Genomic DNA, 14144 nt, shown 5'->3' on the forward strand with positions numbered 1-14144 from the left:
GAAATTAAAACTCTTTTAATCTGCATAAAAAAATTTGAAAAAAGCACAACATATAACCCAATTCCATAAAATGGAATAAATTGAAGTAATAAAAAAGTTATCCATTAAAAATAATCTTTATCTTAAATAAAAAATAATATATTATAATAAAAAAATACATAAAGAAATTGGAAAAGTGCATTTTTTTAAATATATAAAACAAGAAAAAATTTACACTTTTAGAAATATAAAAGCTCATGCTAGAGAAAAGCATGGAGATTAAAAAGAAAAGAAAAGAATTCATATTTTCTACCAATATGCAAAACAATGCCTTGAAATAAAACATTTGTAAAACATTGCCACGTCTGATTCTCAATAGTTATGCAAATTCGATCACTATCAAAATCTCGAAATTTCCAAATATTCAATAAGTATCGAAAATACAACATATATTAATAACAAATTCGATAAGTAATGGAAGTTCGATCAAGACCGATCGAGCACTCAAACTAGTTTTGAAAGGAGCTCAGCAAACAATTCAGCCACCAGGAGAATTGAATTTTTTTCAAGAAATCAAAATCGGCACAGCCCTACCCACAAGTAACATTGGAGTGCTATGAGCATTTTGGTTTACTTTTATTTTTTGAAACCTTGAACCATTCAGTTTATGCACTTTTGAACTCCCCAGTGAATTAAACATACATTTTTCTTATATATTGTGAAAAAATTTTATGTGCAAAAAATTCTTGCAGTAAAAATATTTAAATAAATTACTACTGAGAATTTATTAAATGATACTGATATAAAACTAACATATGCTCAACAAAATATAGTGGTGGAAAAGCACAACTTCTGAAATCACTATTAAAAATTAATTCATGTGGTTTTACATAAATAAATAAAACCATCCCTAACAATTTAAATAAGCAAAAGGAGATTTTTCTCCTAATTTTAATAAGCAAAAGGAGGTGAGAGTCAAATAAATAAATGAAATAAATAGATTTGATAAAAATAAATTTGAACATAAATTTTAAAATGAGAGTCAACCATTTAATGACTCAAAAAGAAGCATGATACAAAAAAAGTGCAAACAACACTAAAAAAAATATACAGATCCAGAATAAAAAAAATAATTCTTGACAATAATAATATAAAACTATACTACAGCCAGGTCTCATTTTTCAAACAATACACAAAATTCATAATGATTATATAAAATGCGATTTTTAATATATACAATATGAAAGGCTGAAACATCAAAGTTTATTGGCCAGTTTAACCATTTTCCAAAGATAATCTTCACCGGGTTCAACATTTGTGATGGCTTCTTGTACTTCTTTTCTGAAAAACAAGGCAGTTATTTAAATATCATATAAAATTACAAATGTAAATGTGAAAATTGTTTTTAAAAAATATATTCAAAATACATGTCTATGCACATATGTAGTTTAGAATATGGTTCAATACAATTCTGTGCTAAACAGTGTTGAAAGAAATTGCAATCATTGATAAACACCCAAATTCAGTTTTTTTTTTTTTTTTTTTTTTTTTTTTACTGCCATAGAGTCAAAATCATGATCATTAGAGATAAATGTGGCAGAACTCTTCCGCTAAAAATTTGAAGTAAAAAGAGAACAAAAAAGTGAGTTTATGGTATTTTGATAGTTTAGAAAGACCTCATTTGTCCAACACAACAACTTAATTAAAGAATGCTTTAAAACAATTAAAGTTACCATGATTAAGACAATAAATGGAAAGCTATGGCAACTGAGAAGTTAAGAGTTTTTGAGGTCGAATTTAAGACGAAACAAAATTTTATGCATGCAGATAAATTAATACATAATATATAATTGATAATATACAATGTATTATAGAACATTTGTCGACATCTGCTTTGATGTTATGATGAAAACACGTGAAATTTCTATTTTTACTTTTTAAACTTTAAATTAAAATTTTGTGCTCCTAACTTCAGTGGTTTAAGTTGTGCATTGCTCTCTCATTAGATCAAACTTTTATATGTAAAGAGAGATTTCATTGGGAGCAAAATTTCTTTAAGTGTTATAAAAAGAAAAATCATTATAAAATTATAATATCTATTCTCTTAAAAAATAAAACTTTTGAAAAACATTTTTTATTTTGTTAAAAATTTTAAGCACCAGAAGCAGCAATTTTTGTTCCTTGGTAAAAACTAAAATTTAGCAAGACTGGTGCAACAAATAATAATTTTCAAATGGATGGGGTCATTTAAAAAGTACACCATGAAATAAATCATGATCATTGATCACTCATTATGACTTCAAGTAAAAATATCACATTAGATATTAAACAATCGACTAATGTTATTAGACACTGCAAATAATTACATTTTAGTATAATACATTAAAAATCAATCTAAAGCTATTCAATGGTTTGCTACCAAACAACATGCTAAAAAGAATGATGATTGAATGTGTAACGTACTAAAGAGGCTTTTCTGTAAGTGTTTGTATAGTAGATTTTATCATGAACAATGCATGTATCCTTTTGAAGCACCAAATCCATCCTGCTGTATTTCTGCTTTCCATTGATTGGCTGATCTACTTATTCTTCTTTTACAACACATAAAAGATTAAACATACACTTACTAGGCATAACAGAAATAAATTCTTCAGCCTCTCAAGCATTATTATTTTTTTTAGTGTTTAAAAAATTATTTTTTAAATTTTTTTTTTTTTTTTTTTTTTTTTTTTGAGATTCAACAAGTATGGCACAGTACATATTTTGTACTGCTTCTTCCTGATAACATTCCAATATTTCAATAAATGGCAATGCACATTGTTGAATAAAGACAGAGTGTAAAAGAAGCCTGATGAGCATTATTTTTAAATGTGTTGACACCCCTGGATCTATTTCTCCCTGGATACCTAGTCCAAATTCTTCCCCTTTCTTGGTTTTCCTTCTTGATATAACTGATAAACAAGCCCTTACAACTATACTTTCAAACTATCGGATTTAATGTGCGGGGAAACAAAACGCCTAAAATGCTGTCCTTGCACTTCTTGAGAAAATTAATCGCTTTTTAAGAATCTTTTTTCAAAATTAATCACTTTAAAGGTGCTTGAAAATGGCTTCATAATTTTGAAAGATTAATTTTTTCAAGAGTCCAAGGGGATGCTTTCTAAAATCAAAGTTCACCTTAAACATCATCATAACTAATGATGAAATATAGATACTTGAATTTTACACACAAACAATTCAACAATCAAATGAATGATGCACAAAATATGAAAGAGGATTGAAAAAAGATTAATATCATCACATTAAAACTATTAACAACTCTTTTCTAAGATTGCTACAGTGTTTGATATCACAAGTTTCTACGAAATGATCAAGATGATAATAAAAATATTATCAAAGTGTTTTCAATTATAATAATATATTCACTGGATTTCATATTTATGATAATCCATCTTTTTACAATAGTTTTTTTGTTCATGAATCTTTCACTAAATATTCCACAAATATGCCTTCTAAACTACTAAATTCACCACATAACTGATCTTTATTGCCTTTGTTTAAAAAGCAATATGACAGACAATTATTAGTGTACTGATGTAACAAAAGGAAAAATTCTTAACTCCAAGAGGGATTTAATGAAATAATTTAATAAATGCTTCAAGGAATGGAATAAACTTAAGCAAAAATACATTGCAATCATTCTAGAAATAAACAAATATTGGCAAATAAATTGGAATTCTTGGAGTTTTAAGGAATTTTCTTACGTTTTTAGTCACAGCAGTATAATATTGTCTTGATGATAACATTTTGTGAATGCTGAGCGAATTATTATGTGAAACATACATCTTAATTTATAATGATTTTTTTTCAGTTAAAGCCAGTTCTTATTCTACTTTTATGAAATTAATGATTAATCTTTTATTTAGTTTACTTACAAGTTTTTCAGTAAGAAATATACATATATATATAAATATAAACTTACGTGATATCCTTATGTCTTATATGCTTCACTTCGGGAATAATCCTTTCCATTGGATATGTTCGTAAGTTTACATGAAATGTGATGAGAAGATGTGACATATGATTGTCATTTAATATTTCTACACATAACCTATAAAATATTTGAAACAGTTTAACACCACACTTAAAGAAAAAACACTGTAAAGACAGTTTTAACTAAGTAACAAACCTGATAGTGCAATAGAATTAATAATATTAAAAAAAAAATCAAACCAATGTGGATTTACAAATTTTTATTGTCATAAAAAAAAAAGCGTACCTGCAACCATATCTTTTAATACACAACTGACAATTGATTATTTTGATACATAATAGAAAATTCTGGATTTTGTAACAATTCCAATAGTTTACATCCAGAAATTATCTTAGAGACTAGAATTTAAAAGGCTTATAATTAAATGCCAAGAATTTATGGTTTAAAAAAAACGTCTTTATGCAGTAAGCACAATTAAAGCACTTGAAAATAAAAACTACTATTTCTTAGCACGTTCTCAGCATAAATTATTTTATTTCAGGTAGTCATTAAAGAGTATCCCTATCAATGTGGCCATTATTTCTACCATTTGATTTTCTACGACATTTTTCTGACATTTGCAGGTTTTATAAAAAAAATTCTGACCTTTTTCAGATGTATCTAACATTTTCACAATGATCTCAATTTATCTTCTGCATATTTAAAGCAAAATATTCTCTTAATAGTATGTGAAAAATAATTTAATTTTTTTGTAGTTAAAATCCATGTAGTATAAACAGTGGGTATATAACAGTAGCTTAGTGGGAGGGGAGGAGTCATTCTTTCTTGTTAGATTTGATTTTAAAAATTGTTATTTCTCATATGCTTAGTTTCCAAATATATGAATTTAAAAAATACTAACAGAATTTCAAAAATAAAAATTTCATGAATTCTAAAATATAATAATAGTATCAACACTTAATCAAATATTGGTCAGGATCCAGTTAGTTTCATTTTATTCATTTAGAACAGTATAAAATATACAGTAGATAAGGTTAAATAATACTGAATACAAATATTGATGACAGTCATAACAAATGAATGAAAATATATTTATCTATAACATATTACTCAAAAAAATTGATTAGTAAAAAGAGATAGGAATGACATAATAGATTCATTTTTGATATTTGTTTTATATATATTAAAATATTATCATCAAATTGAAAAATAACATGATAAAGTGGCTCCAAATTTTAAATTACAATGAACATAAGCTGATATCTCAGTTTAAATATTATTAATTTAGAAACAACATTTCAACGGGATTTTTTTTAACTTGTTTTCAAGAAAATCAAGAGAAAAATTATGTTTTTATGCAAGTATATTTAGAAATTCAGGATACATCTGATATACATACCTTATAAAAAAAATAATAGAAAATTATAAACATTGATTTGTAAATGCATGCAAAACTCAAGTTTTTTTTAGTCTTTTGTAAAGGAACTTTTTAACCATAAATTAAAAACATATTATCTCAATGTCTTTTACTTTATCATATACATACTATATATACAGTATAGTAATCGTCAAAAAATTTTAACTCTAGATTTTGATGAATCTCCACACTTTAAACCTCTCTGAGTTCAAAAAACACATTTTTGGAAATGTTCAATATGCAGAATTATCATCTATAGTTTAGACACCTTTTAAATTTTTAGACAAACCCAACTAGCAATCGACCATCTTTTGATCTGTACTTTTAGAAGCATATAAATGCAAAAATTCAAAAATGCAATGATTTAAATATATGAAACTTAGTATGAGGTTCTATGACTATTTAGTAGTCTAGTGTCAAATTTTAATTTAAATCGATTCGAAAACATGCGTCTGAAACACAAATTCTTTTGGATACTTTTAATCGTATGCCAAAGATTAATTGCCAAAAAAGTTGCAAAGGATCAATGACAGATTCAGTAAAAATGAGAAATTCATGCCAAATGTCAATATTTTATAAGAATTGTACATCAATACTATATAAGACACTCTTTGAAAAAACATCTTTTTAAAATTATATGCGGGAAAGTTTAGGGCATTTAATGGGTTTGTAATTTAGGACACACCAACTAGTTTTATAAAACATTTTTTTTGTTTCAGTTTTCTCATCCAACTACTTTTTATAATTTTTTACGAAGTTTGTTATTATAGTTAAGCAACTTTTTCAATCATTTAATCAACAAAAATTTTAAATATAAATTGCGTTAGTTTATATTTAAAATTTATAAATTAACACATAAAAGCTAAATTTAAAATACTGTTAATAATTATCAAATATAATCAATCCATTATAATAAATAAAATAATATAATCAATTTAATTATTAAAGGGAAAAACTAACAAAAACAAAGTATTCTACTTACTCTAAAGGGTCTAAATCATCTGAAATTTTATAGATTTCAGCTATTGACACATGCATTATGTCTCGCATTAAAGTTTCCACTCTTTCAGCAATATTTGAATATTCTGCAAGTTTCTAAAAGAAATATTTAAATAGTTACATTCTGTATGTTATATTATTAATTTACATATTCATGACCAATCAATTTCAATCTAAATGCAATTATTGAATCTTCATTTTTTATGTACACGTATTGGATATTTTCAATTAAACACTACATGATGAAAAGTATTTGGACACATTTGGGTTTACACATTTTCCTGAATATCTCTGATAAAGCTGGCCAAACTGTTTTTAAACTCTGGCAATTTAATAAAATAAAATTATATAAGTACTCTGGCCTAAAAAAAAAATAAAAACATCATAAAAAGAAAATGTTTTAATGGTATTTTTATATAAAATTTACTATTACAGGGAAAACCATGCCAGATATAAATTTTAATCTAATGTAATAAAGCATAGAATAATTAGTAACTTATATTTACAAATTGTAACAAAGTTTTTAAAAAGGTATGAATTCAGGATGTATTTCAATTTCAATAACCAATCAGTTATAAACATTAATCATTTCCAACACTCTGTAACGTTAAAGGATTACTACAAGTCTGATACAGTTTCTTTTAAATCTTTTGAAACAGTTTTAGAAAACCCTGAAAGAAATTTATTGATCATTTAAACTATATTGTAAAAGCACTGATACATGCAGGAAACAGACACTAAATAAGAAAGCAGCTGTAGTAAATAACAATTACATTTTTTATAAAGTCTAGATAATTCATTTATTTCTTTTATCAAGCCATATTGAATAATATAATTATAAGAAATATATTACAAAAATAATTCAAAAAAAAAATTATTGGACTCCCTCTATTAAGAATTTTATATCACAGCATTTTAATCTTCTTGATTCACAGCTTCTTTATTAATAATTTAATTGCAAGATAAAAATTTACTCAAAATGAAAACAAAGCAAAAATTAAGAATAAATAAAATGCAATTTGAATTGAAGTGCCTATGCAACAAGGGGGGGGGGGTCAGAAACTCACCACCAGGTGAAACAACAATACAGTGAAATGGCACTGTATCAATATTGTTATGCAAAATAGGACATGAAGACACCGGTTAAAAATGTCTTTCATCATTTCTGAAATGCGTTACAAAACAGGTTCAATGTGTTTTACCTTAAATGCACTGTTTATGGTACTATTCTAAATAATTTGGCGGAACTGAAAGATGTGATACAGTGACATGTGCATAAGATTCCTCCTGATATGCTAAGAGCTACAGTTGAGTATGCAATTTAACTTGCTTTCAGAAAATGGAGAAAGCCACACTGAACATTGCTTTGTAACAGGTTTCAGAAAATATTAAACACATTTTAAACTGATGTCTCCATGTCCTATTTTGTTTAATAATATTGTATACAGCGCCATTTCCCACCTGGTGGCGAGTTTATGAAACCTTTATTTGGGGGGGGGGGGAGAGAGAGAAATTCCTATGACCTCCTTTAAACCATTAACCAAGTTTGATAACAATTGGTGCAGTATAGTTTTCCTTTTATGACCATTTCAAAGTACAACTTTAATTATAGCCACCCTCTATTTTAAATCAAGATGCTTTTCTAGATTTTTCCTTATTAACTATTCAACTGTTTAGGTTTTTTAAGAATTTGTTTAGATAACACCTCTTAAGAATGTACTAAAATTTTGGTTCATCTACAAGTTTATTGAGCACATTATAGTGCACCAAGCATTCATGAGCGACTATTATACGTTTTAACTATTTTAATTCATAATACATAAAACATATAGACAATGCAGCCAAGTAGCTAATATTGAACAAAAAATTACTAACGTCAAAGTTCTACTATACAATTGTATGTAAAGCTATAATCATTAATTTAACAAGTCCACTGTAATATTTTGTACATAAGTTATTAGAAGAATTTGATTAATTTGCACTTATTGATTTAAAAAATTCAAAAGATAAATAAATTATTAAAAAAATTCAGTACTTACCTCAATTATACTATCACTGAATAAAGAAAAAGAAACAATTTCATCTTTTGCAAGAAATTGGAAAAACTTATAGCCAAGAGTTTCATATTCATCATCGGGATCTATAAATGGTGAATAAATTTAAAATAATGAGGAGAATTTTGTATTATTTGAAACTGAAATAAAATTATCCAGAAAATTAACAATACAAGAATTTTTTTCAAGACATCAGAAACAACAGTCAAATTTATCCTGAAAATTCATACACAGAGGTAATTACACATTCTTATCATGATAAATAATTTTTATTATAAATGGATTTAATTATATAATGCTATTTTGGAAGAAGAAACAGCAATTTCAAGTAATTGATTCCTGTCATAAAATCAGCTAATATCAAACAAATGTTAAAAAATTATTTTGAATAAAAATCAAAACAAAAATATTGAAATAATCAAAATATCATGCTCTTCTGTATATAGTTTTGGCATATAGATGCAAAAAAAGCAAAAGCTATAAAAAATATGAATAAAGTATTTATTTTTATACAATCAGATAGAAAGAAAAAAGAGCCATACCATTAAAACAAGGTGTCAAAGTTATAGTCGATTCATTTACATTTGTGCCGCTAACATGAATTAAAATCACACATCTGTAAAGCCAAACTCCCCAATTCAATTTAAAGACAATCTCATCTTTGTTTAATGATTCAAGTTTCCAGTGAGTGCTAAATAAAATTAAAAAAACGTTGGGGAAAAAGGAAAAAATCAGAATACAAAACATTTTTCAGCCACAAACATGCATATAATAAATTTGATATGAATGTAATTTTATTACTTATAATATCTTTAAGTAGTAGATAAATTGAATTAGATATTTTTAACAGTTTTTGCTTTCATTAGAAACTTTTAAATGATATTTCAATGATATTTTACGAAAATAAATTTGATGTTCTAAATGAAAGCTTTTTAAAAGAAAAGAAATACTTTCATCACAATTATCATAATTTCATGTACAATAATGTAATTTAATTTAAGTTATTTTATCATAACACAGCATGACAGAAGCTTAGAATAGAAAAAGTTAGAATACACAAATAAAGAACAGTGCCAATCATAAACATAAGAATATAAATATAATTGACTGAATGATGAAATAAATTTATACAAAAAGTGCTTAAAATATTAAAAAATATTGTAGAATTATTACATACAAGAAAATTAAGTCGTTCCAAAGAGGGACAACAAAATCTGTTTCATAATAAGTAAAAAGATGCATATAAATCTTGAATATACATATAAAGTAATCAAAAGTCTAATTTAATTTTAAAAGAAAAAATTACCCTTTTGATGCTTCTTCAAATTTATTTCTTAAAGAATCAAGATCTTGCAGTGGAACAGAACTGCTGTTATTAAAAAATAAAATATTGTAAGTAGATAACAATTACATTTATACAAATAAAGCAATTACTATATGTAAGAAAAGATTCAGCAATTTAAAATGACCCATCATTGGAAATAAAATAACTGTAAATTGTTTTAAATAACAAAAGTATAAAAAATTCAGAAAATATGTAAAAGTTTATAGCATTGAAAAGAATGAAGATTTTTTTTCCAACAATTAACAAGAATTTAAGCAGCATTGATTGACACATTTTTTTTTTTTTTCAATAAAAACCTTTTCTAAAAGAAATATATTATACATTTCCCACCATGCATGTATGCACAAACACACTGATTGTAAGATATCAAATAGACATAAGGTTATAATATATACAAGAGTTTTTTAACATTACTTTTACCTGTGTATTAAAAAGAAAAAAGATTTTTTATGAAAAATCTGCAGTTAGAAACAAGTATAATAAAAGTGCAAGGCACAAACAGAAAAAAAAAAAATAGAAAAGCATTTAATAAATGGTAGCACATTTATATAATTACATCTGTAACATATTTTGATTTTTATATCACGAATGTTTAGAATTTTTTGTATCTAATTATATTCATTTTAGCTTTACACAACACTGTTCTTTATTTTTTTTCTTCTTTTAAACACTGTGAAAAGCATTTTAAACAAAAGTTATTTCAGATTATCATTTTCTAGTTTTTAATCTTTATTTCTCCATAAAGTTTTTTTAAAAAAAAAAAAAAAAACATCCAACCTTATTGAGAACTGAATACCATATATAAATCAGTACGTCAAATTGACAGCTTTCTTTAAAATGTACGTATATATCCTAAATATATATGTACATTAAATTTCTAACACCAAATATTCTTATTTGGACGTAATCTACACAGAGTGAGTCGGCCTAATTGGCCAGAAAAAAAGGTGTTAGAATAGCCCGTGTGGATTATAAGATACTATAGCAACCCTTCACTATCTTTATAATTTAGAAATTTATAGCAGATAAAGTCATTATGCTACCAATTGAGGAATAATGCTACTTTAAAAAGTTTCTGGCAGGATGACACCAATTTTAACAGAATACCTAGATTTAAAGCTGAACACAAAGAATGCACAATAAAATATATATATACATATTTTTTTCGAAAATGAAAATCCGTGGGGAGAAAGATCACCTCTTAGGGGTTATCTCAAGGTCTCAGACTTTTATAAGAATTTTTTTTTTTTTAATCGGTCCAGGGGCTTTATGAGGCTGGTGAACTTTGTTGCAGAATTGCCTCATAGAGAATGCACGTCAAATTTGTTAAAAAATTTTTGATAATTTAATATTAATGCTTATGTTAATTTGCTGTATCAGAATGTGAATTTAATTTTCTCATTAATATTCCTAAGAGATATAAATAATTTTCTGCCATCAATTCATTAAATTTAAACATACCCTTCTTAGGAAATTTATACTGTAATAGATTCACTATCTTATTATATCAAAATCACTAAAAACTTATTCAATTAATTATTTATTGTGCAAAATTATAACTACTATAATTTTACACAATTTAAAAAAATTCTTCGGTGGATTGTTTTTTATACGAGTATGAGCGTGTGTTTCTTAAAGTGAAATAAAAAATTAATAATAAACCTCAGTATGGGCATTAGTCAACATAATAAAAAACACAGAATCTACAGTAAAATTTATTTATAGGAATGAAATAATAATACTAATTAATCACTTACCAACAGCCATTTATAGACATATCTGAAAATGAAAGAATTTTATATAAAATATTTGCATTAGTTTTTCATAAAAGTTTGCACAACATACTATCTTTTTATGCTTTAAAAGATAATGTATAACATCAAATTATATACATAAGCATGCAAAGATAAAATATGCTTATATCTGACTACAAAATATTAATTGCAAGTAAAAGACACTAAAGGAATTTTTTTTATGTTTTTATTTACAGAATAATTTAATTTTTTAAAAAACATGAGTAATAATTTTAATGTTTTCTTGCAATGAAAACAGGTAACTTTCTTTTTATTCCTTAAGTGTCTCTTCCTATTTTAGGATGCTTTTTAAAATGTAATTAAGTAATACAAGTTCTCCCAAAATTATTAGCACAGCACAGACATTTACAGAGAGTAAATACATCAAAATGAACTTGCCAGAAATGTTATTGGGAAAGAAAATGCACAAGAACCAATTGACACAAAGGCAATAATAGAGGGAAATTAACACAATTTAAAAGAACATCTTTACAAGAATACATCAATAATGCCAAAATGTAACAAAATTTGGAAAGATACATTTAATGATATCTAAAGAAATTGTGCATCTCTTTCAAGATTCATCTCTGAGCAATTTTCTAGCTGCAATTTAACCATTTCATACATTTTGTAATATGCTTGCCATCTCCGAGTTAAAGCACTATTTATATAATAGCTTTTTCTTTTAGTGAAATGAAAACAGATTTCAACAAATGTTAATAAGCACAGTCACCTATCACTTACAGAAGAAATTTTTAACAAAGAACATTATTTTTTTAATGTTAAAGAAGTTAGAAAATATGAGATATGAATCTGACTTAATCACTATTGATAGTAATGAATGCCCAATCATTTGAAATAATAATCTATCAACGCATCAGTTTCAGTAATTTCCTTATAGTTTTTCAGCATATAACTTTATTTTTTGTGAATGCTGAAGAATTCCTAGGCCTTAATTCCAGGACAGGATTAGATAAAATTCAGCTGAGTAGGAAAACTAACCTTACAGTGTTAAAGAGAGAGGGGGAAGAGGTACAATATGCCAGCAGGGAAAATAATTAGCAGGGAAACTCAGCTGCATCAAGATACTGTTCATATTGATAAGCTGAGGAAATACTGAGAGAATATCAAATGGCCATAAATTAAAAGTTACAAACTGCAAATGATTAGTATGCATGATATATTAAGTACTTTAACAAAATTTATGATTTAAATAGTGCAAGAATATTAAACAGAAAATAAATTGTAATATATGTTTATTTTTTTAAGTTCAGAATTTTTTTAAAAATTCGAATAAATTCGAAATATACACAGAAAATGTATTTAATATTTAAATGCAGAAGATTTATAAAGGAAAACATATGAATATACATTACTAAATATTAGATATAGATTATAATTAGATAAATATTAGATTAGGTCAATTAAATAAAATTTAATAAAACTTAATTTAAAAACTGTTGGAAAATAATTACATTCCATATTAAAAATAGGAAATTAATATGTTAATAGCATATTTGTTAAGAAGTATGAAGACCATTTATACTCTCAAGCCTTAATGAGTCATAAAAAGGACAAACTGGATTTATTATCAAATGTAGAAATATAGTTACTCTTTGACATAATCGGCATACAGATTCAGGCATTTGTCATACTGGAGAATTAAGTCCCTGATTCTCTTTTCAAAAAACACTGCTGCTAGTAGTGTGGCTTCAACATTCTTTTGAAGCTCCTAATTAGTCTGGAAGCTATGGCCTCCTAACCAGTTCTTCAATTCAGGGAAGAATTGAGAACTACTCAGCTCTAAACCATGTTCATCATAAAGTGGGATAAGGACATAAATCTGTTACAATAGAAAATCTTGTTCAATTAGTTGATCACATGGTTAAAAGTAAAGGAGAATGCCAAAATCCCAAGTAACCAGCATACCAAAATTGCAATTTTGAAGAGTGAATTTTTATTCACTTTTGCAACATATTCTTTAAGAGAAAAATCAAAAGACTTTCAGACTAATAAGAAACTTCAAAGGAGTGTTAAGGTTCATCTCGCATCCATGTGGCCATGTTTTTCGAAGGATTTGAAAACCTGACTTATTGATATAAAAATTGCTTCAATCTTCATGACAATTATGCAGAAAAATAACAATGTTTGTACAAAACTTTTAGTAATAAATTCTTTTTGCTCTTTACTTTTGACATTTTTTAATGGCCCATTAGAGCTTATAAAAATTTCAAAATGATATTCATTTTTATCAACTTACCACCAGTTTCCTTTGAAGATTCACTTTCATTGACATGTACAGTTATATCCTGTAACAGAAATAATTATTCGAGCTAAATGATAGATGGTTTGTCAATTCAGAAACAAGCATGCTACAAAAAATACATTGTGATAATATTCAACTTTTAAAGAAAAATTTTATTTTTAAATAGTACAAAAGTTTTTCTAATAACTATTTGAGCTACATCTTAGAAAATTCCTGATATAGGGGAGAGCGGCTCACCTTGGGACACAGTACACCTCGGGACAGCTTTATTTTTTGCCCTAGATTTTAAATTAATGC

General features: G+C 25.9%; 1 protein-coding gene across 1 annotated transcript in view; it reads right to left on the reverse strand.

The window, feature by feature from the left end:
• Nucleotides 1-1058: 1058 nt before the first annotated feature.
• LOC129961713 (uncharacterized) overlaps nucleotides 1059-14144 on the reverse strand; it is a 35690-nt gene continuing 22604 nt past the window's right edge. The window contains exons 11-18 of the mRNA XM_056075255.1: nucleotides 13842-13890; nucleotides 11546-11567; nucleotides 9750-9812; nucleotides 8986-9134; nucleotides 8429-8529; nucleotides 6373-6485; nucleotides 3962-4090; nucleotides 1059-1320 (exon numbers count right to left, since the gene is read on the reverse strand). Coding sequence (XP_055931230.1) covers nucleotides 1236-1320; nucleotides 3962-4090; nucleotides 6373-6485; nucleotides 8429-8529; nucleotides 8986-9134; nucleotides 9750-9812; nucleotides 11546-11567; nucleotides 13842-13890 — 711 coding nt within the window. The 3' untranslated portion in view covers nucleotides 1059-1235. The remainder of the gene's footprint in view (nucleotides 1321-3961; nucleotides 4091-6372; nucleotides 6486-8428; nucleotides 8530-8985; nucleotides 9135-9749; nucleotides 9813-11545; nucleotides 11568-13841; nucleotides 13891-14144) is intronic.

Source organism: Argiope bruennichi, chromosome 2 (genome assembly GCF_947563725.1).
Source record: "Argiope bruennichi chromosome 2, qqArgBrue1.1, whole genome shotgun sequence".
Lineage (NCBI taxonomy): Eukaryota > Metazoa > Arthropoda > Arachnida > Araneae > Araneidae > Argiope > Argiope bruennichi.